At 49.5% G+C, this 6606-nt stretch overlaps 1 protein-coding gene across 2 annotated transcripts; it reads left to right on the top strand.

Annotated features, from left to right (window-relative positions):
* The first annotated feature begins 121 nt into the window (after positions 1 to 121).
* On the top strand, positions 122 to 5852 carry SLC25A51 (solute carrier family 25 member 51). Of its 2 annotated transcripts, none has more exons than XM_021382416.1 (3): positions 122 to 304; positions 2050 to 2141; positions 3257 to 5852. In XM_021382416.1, the coding sequence occupies exons 1-3, from the start codon at positions 283 to 285 to the stop codon at positions 4169 to 4171; spliced, it is 1029 nt and encodes a 342-aa protein (XP_021238091.1). In that variant the 5' UTR covers positions 122 to 282; the 3' UTR covers positions 4172 to 5852. The 2 variants fall into 2 exon arrangements, with proteins under 2 accessions (XP_021238091.1, XP_021238090.1); XM_021382415.1 differs by having other exon boundaries at positions 122 to 669.
* Positions 5853 to 6606: the final 754 nt, after the last annotated feature.

The following is a 6606-nucleotide window of genomic DNA, read 5'->3' as shown; positions in this document are numbered from 1 at the left end:
TCCGCCCCGGCCGCCGCCTGACGGACAGCAACGCCGCGGGACATGCGGTGAGGAGCGCGGGGCGCTGCTGGGCGGAGGCACCGCGCCCCGGGAGCGGGGCAGGGAGGGGCGGATCTGCGCTGGGTGCTGCGCTGCGGGCGGGCGTGGGGCGGTGGAGCGTTTCCGGAGGAGGGCAGCGGAGCCGCGAGGAGGCTGGAGGGGAAGTGCCCTGGGGAGCGGCTGGGGGGACTGGGATGGCTCCGTCTGGAGAAGAGGAGGCTCAGGGGAGGAGATTGCGGTGAGATGGGTTCGGCCTCTGCTCCAGGTAACAGCAATAGGACGAGGGGTGGTAGGGTCAGGTTGGGTATTAGGAAAAACTTCTCCGGAGGGTGGTCAGACGCTGGCACAGGGAGTGGTGGGGTCACCATCTCTGGAGGTGTTCCAGAACCGTGGAGGTGTGGCACTGAGGGACGTGGTTCAGTGGGCACGGTGAGGGTGGGCTAGTGACCTGGCTGAAAGGATAGAGTGCAGCCTCGGCAAGCTTGCTGACAGTACCAAAGCTGGGAGGAGTGGCTGGCACACCAGAGGGCAGTGCTGCCATTCTGTGAGAGCTGGCCAGGCTTCAGAGTGGGGCAGAGAGGAACCTGATGCTCTTCAACGGGAGCAAGCATGGGATCCTCCGACACCCAGGTGAGAATTACTGTATGCACCGGTACAGGTTGCGGGCTGTCTGGGGTGCATTAAAAGAGCATGGCCAGCAGTCAAGGGAAGTCATCCTAACCCTCTACTCTGCCTTGGTGAGGGCTCATTTAAAATATTGTGTCCAGTTCTGGGTTCCCCAGTTCAAAAAAGACAGGGATCTTCTAGAAGGAATCCAGCAGAGGGCCACAGAAATGATGAAGGGCCTGGAGCGTCTCCCATATGAGGAAAGGCTGAGTAACCTGGGTCTGTTCAGCCTTGAGAAAAGAAGACTCAGAGGGGATCTGATGAACATCTGTAAATATCTGAAGGGAGGCAGGAGGCAAATGGATGAGGTGGTGCATGGTGATACAAGGAGTAATGGCCTAAAACATAGACTCTTTTCAGTGGTTTGCCGTGATAGAACAAAGGGCAAGGGGCAGAAACTGGAACACAGGAAGAACTACTTCACTGTGAGGGTGATGGAGGACTGCAGCAGGCTGCCCACAGAGGCTGTGGAGTCTCCTTCTCTGGAGATATTCAAACCTGCCTGGATGCTTTCCTTTGTGGCCCGCTGTAGGAAGCCTGCTTCAGCAGGGGAGCTGGACTCAGTGATCTTCTGAGCTCAGGTCTAACCCCTGCAATTCTGTGACCTTATGGATCACATAATAATATCATTTTTGGTCTTTTTCAACATAGATGTCTTTATGATTCTGTGAAAAAGGCAGTATCAGACACAAAAAGTATTGTTGTTTTTTTTTTTTCCTTCTTCCCCCTGTGCCTTTATGAACCAGTGGGTTGCAGGGCAGGTGGGCCGCCATCCAGGTCTGCGTGGCAGGGGAGTGGGGCCTGAGTGGGGGCACACGGTCAGGAAGGACCCCACACTGTGCGCTGAGATGGGGGAGAGAATGGCTCGCATGGAAACAGAATGTTGTAGCACCTTCATGGGTCTGTGTAGAGGCAGTACAGTGGATTTAAAGCTCTCACTTCTTTTGAGAGTTGATACCAGCTCCTAACAAAGTGGCTTCTGCGCTGTGTCCTCAGTAGGTGGCGTGTGCTTGCAGGCTGTCTCTGCAGCCAGGGCTCTGTCCCCAGCACTGCTGGGCAGACTCACAGCACCTGGCCCCTGCTGCTCAGAACCTTACAGCTCATCTGTGGGGGTGTCACTGCGCTGTGGATTGTTCTGCGTCCAACAGCTCCACCTGAGGGGCAGTGAAAGTGAGCCAAGCATCTCTCTTACTAGTTTATTCCTGGGGGAAAATTGATGTCCTGGGCACAGGCGACTGCTGTCTGTAGATGCAGCTAGCTATGGGCTTCTGAATGCTCTTTGTAATGGTAGTGACACTTCCAAACTGTTAGCTGAGCTCTCTTGTCCCACTGTTCCCCTTCCAGTGGAGGAGCGACGGAAGCTGGTGTACCTGCAGGTGTGGCTGCGTCGGTGCATGCAGATAGAACTGCTGTCGTCCGAGTGGTGTTCTGAGCTGGTGTGTATATGGCACAGTGCATGAGCCACCTAAACGGAATTCTTTCTCTGATGTGAGCTTTCATGTCAGAACAAACACTACATTTTTGTAAGCAACATGTATCAGACTGCAAAGCATTACATACGGTGTAACAGCAGGAGAAAGGTAAATCCAAGAAGATGTGCGTTTTCTTCTGAAAATGAGTTGCTGCGTGATCAGAGTCATGTACCGTGAGACTCGGAGCAGCCCAGCTTGTTTCTCTTCTGCCTCCGCAGTGCATGGTTCAGACAGAAGCCTGTAGTGAGAGAAATGGCACCTCTTGCCTAGCTGGAGGACCGCCTCCCCATATGGTTTTAAGGCCTGTGAAATCACACTTACTTTGCTGCCAGGGACTGTCAGCACTCTGTAATTGTTGAATCAGTGATCCCTGTTCACGTCTTGCCTGCTAAGAGTCGCTCTGGCGCTTCTCTGCTCGGTGTAGTGAGGCAGTCTCTGTTCAGGGGTCCCTCAGGACCTCAAGAGCTGCCATAGTTTGAGGCCTTCTCTGCAGGTCATTAAAACCCAGCAGGGGTTACAGGTGCATCTTCCTCTGCAGATAAGCGTGCAGGGTAACTACCTGGGACTGTAAGAAATTTTCTGAATTGTGGCAGAAGCTGCCTGTCCTTTAAATTCATCCAATGACTGCAGATCAGACCTTAGCAATACTATGTGTGTTGGTGGATTTGTTCATTTGTTTCTTTTTCCTTTTACTCTCTTCTGCCTCTGCCCTCAGTGCGGTGTTTTCAGTGCTCACAGGCTGAGAACAGACCATTTGCTAATTGAATTCTGTGGCATGCCGCATGGGAAGTCCAGCGTGTGAGCTTCCCCTTCTCAGCTGTAATATAGCACACAAGATTCCTCCGTCAATTTGTTTCCCTTTTTGTTTCTGTATCAGTTAGAAAACATGCAGGGAGGGAAACTTGCTCTTCTGAGACTCCTGTAGAAAAGAGTGCAACATCTGAAAGATCTGGCATTTCCTGTGCTTCACGTTTTAAGGGCTCTTCTCAGACGTACCGTGCTGGGTGCTAGTGCGAGAGAAAGACGCGGGGTCATCTGCAGCTCTGCTCATGTTCTTTCTTCTCTGTTTTTTCATGCAGGAAAAGAGGACTGAGGTATACAGCAGCAAGAGAAGCAGTATGATGGGTTCAGGAGGCTTTTCCCCAGGAAATTCAGAGGAAGATCCAAGCAGTGACCTTACGGCTACCTCTAGCAAACATTACCTGTGTGGCTACTGTGCAGCGTTCACAAACATAGCAGTTACTTTTCCCATCCAGAAGGTCCTCTTTCGACAGCAGCTGTATGGTCTGAAAACAAAGGATGCGATACATCAGCTGCAGAAAGATGGAATTCGGAATCTCTACCGTGGCATCCTTCCGCCGTTAATGCAGAAGACGACCACGCTGGCTCTCATGTTCGGCTTGTATGAAGATTTCTCCTCCTTGCTCCACAGCCACACCACTGCTCCCGAGCTCCTGACGCGCAGCATGGCAGCAGTGCTCGCAGGGACCACAGAAGCTGTTCTTACACCCTTTGAGCGAGTGCAGACTTTGCTTCAGGACTACAAACACCACGATAAGTTCACAAACACGTACCAGGCTTTCAAGGTACTGAAAGTCTACGGGATGAGAGAGTACTATCGGGGATTGGTGCCTATTCTGCTCCGAAATGGGCCCAGTAATGTACTCTTCTTTGGCCTGAGAGGACCTATTAAACAATGTCTGCCTGAAGCAACTTCTTACAGCACTCATTTGGTCAATGACTTCATTTGTGGAGGGCTGTTGGGTGCCATGCTGGGATTCTTGTTTTTCCCAATGAATGTTGTAAAAGCTCGCATGCAAGCTCAGATTGGTGGTGAATTTCAGTCCTTCTCAACAGTTTTTGTGAAGATCTGGCTGGAGCGTGACAGGAAATTGATCAATCTTTTCAGGGGAGCCCATCTGAATTACCATCGTTCAGTCCTGTCCTGGGGCATAATCAATGCCACTTATGAGTTCTTGCTAAAGCTGTTATGAAAAACACTTATTTTCTTTGTCCCTTCTATTCATTTGGTTTTTGCCATGTTTGATGATGCTTAATCCCTGGGAGCAGTGCCTGCATAGCGTGAAAGGTATTTAGTCTTGGCCTTCACTGCATGTGGGGGAATGGTGATACATTCTAAACCTTGGTGCAATTATGACTAGCTTCTTAAATTATTTATTTGCTGGCAGGTGAATTTACCCGTAATGAAACTAGTAGACAAAGAGATACAAACGAAACCAAAAAAAACCCCGAACTTGTGCATCAGCCCAGTGGCTTATTCAGTATCACTCCCAAAAGTTCCTAACACTCCGTGACTGAGTGCGCTCCACTGTGTACGTTGTAGAACGTGAAAGTCAGGGAGAGGCTGATGGAAATTCATTCCCGTGTTTGATCAACTTCAGAACGCTGACGTGAGATCACATTCTCAGATGTTCTAGGCTCCAGAGTGCTCATCGTTGCTTGAAGCCGAATGGACAAATCCAGAGGAGGACTGAGCTCCTGAATTCCGTGCTTGAACGAATCCTCTGCCAGCTCTCCTCTCGGCCCCTTGGATGCTCGGCTTCGAGCAGAACGTTCCATTCAGCAGCATAAAAGCAGTTACTGAATGTTGCCTTCAGTGGTACCTGACTCAGAGTGGGATTTCTGTGTGCACGCACGTGGTTTAACGTGAAAAGGGAAAAGTGGAAGGAGAGAAACAGCAAATATACGAAAGCTTTAAAGTGTCCTTCCTTGTTAAAATCCTTCTACTTGTAAATGCGGAGCTTGTTCTTTTTTTTTTTTTTTTTTTTTATTACTTCTTTTTCTATTGTTCTACAGTTGTGAGGCCAGAAAAAAAAGACGTCTCTTTTTGTAAGGCTTATTATAAAATAGTTCACTTTCCTGTATTTTCCTGCCGTGAAAGCAGTTCTTGGACAGCTCTTTTCTACAGAGGTATCTTGTCTTTTGCAGAGTGCTTGTGTCTCGTAGGAGCTGTGACATAATTGATGACGAGATTTTTTTACAGGAAAGCTGGAGTTCTGTCTCCTTGATGTGCTGAACAGTTCTGTAAGACAGAATGGTACTGCAGCACTATCGGGATTGAGTGTCTGGGTGATACCCTCTGTGCTGAAGTCTGATGGTAGTACCAGAAAGCAGACAGACAGACAGATGACCTTTGGAAGGATGCAGCACTTGGAGAAGCGTTGGACTTCTGTGGGCAAGTACAGATGAAGATGTATGGAAATGTGTGGTGTTCCGTGTCCTACAGACGTGAGCGTTGCAAGCTGTGAGGCTGTAGGCCTGGGAGAAAGGAACAGGACGGGGATAGGCGTCGTGAAACCAGGAGAGGGTCTGAATGAAAAACACCTGGTTGTCCTGGGAACTTTTATGTCATTGTGTTCTATTTAAAAAATAGACAAAAAAAAAACCACAAACAAAACAAAACAACCTCGCCAACTATTCTGAAAGATGGGGATAAACTTTTACCAAGTTGCTCTTTTCATAAGCTTTGTAGTGGTGGTGATTTCTGTTTGCTACACTGTCACAAAATACTTGCTCTAATCACTGTGTCATGATGATGATCCGAATGCGGTCCCTAGCTTCACCGTCTGAAAGGGCCCAGCACAAATGAGCATTGCTATATCTGAATGTTGTGGTTACCTGCATTGAAATAAAATGTTTATTGAATGTTTGTTACTGGCAGAATCTGATTTTTTTACCAGTGTAATGGCTGTGGGTTTTCTTAAATCTCTCCTTGCTGGAATAAAAGAAGCGGACTCTGTTTCTCCCGTGGAAGATGTAATTGGAGGAGTTTTACACTGAGGTTGAGATACGCTGTCTCGAATGGGTGGTGTTAAATACAGCTGGAAAATGACAGCTGCAATCCTCATCTGTTGCTGCCTGGCTATGCAGAAGTTAGGTGGTGGACAGGACGCTGTTCCATTACAGCCCTTGTTTTGCTTTGTAGCTTACAGCACCGTGACAGCTGTATCATGTGCAGAAGAACACAGGGGCAGGGAGTAAAGGAGAGCTGAGAGCTTTGTCACAGCGAGGCTACGCACGCCAAGAGCGATGTGGGAAGCGTCGTGCGCTGAGCAGGACTGTGCTGCTTCTTCAGCTACTGCAGGCTGGGTTCTGCTATGAACAAACTGACTGCAAGCAGGAGTAACTCTGCCGTGCTGAAATTCAAGAGTGGAAATGGTACGTGACGTGAAGGCTGCTGCCTGGAGGCCGGGAAGGAGCGCATCTCCAAGCATCACCAGCTGTCAGCGCTTCCCTGTGTGCTGCAGGGTGGGTGGAACTGCATGACCCTAAAGGTCCTTTCCAACCCAAACCGTTCTGATTCTGTGGTTCACAGCACCGCCAGGGCAGTTTGTTCTCACTCCTGTTGCTGTATTTCTTTAGCTCAACCCCATTCCCCTTTTTGCCTTAAATCCACATCACGTGGAGC

The sequence above is a fragment of the Numida meleagris genome, unplaced genomic scaffold (assembly GCF_002078875.1).
Source record: "Numida meleagris isolate 19003 breed g44 Domestic line unplaced genomic scaffold, NumMel1.0 unplaced_Scaffold239, whole genome shotgun sequence".
In the NCBI taxonomy this organism is placed as follows: domain Eukaryota; kingdom Metazoa; phylum Chordata; class Aves; order Galliformes; family Numididae; genus Numida; species Numida meleagris.
Note: the sequence above shows the minus strand (reverse complement) of the source record. Positions and strands in the feature narration are given on the sequence as shown.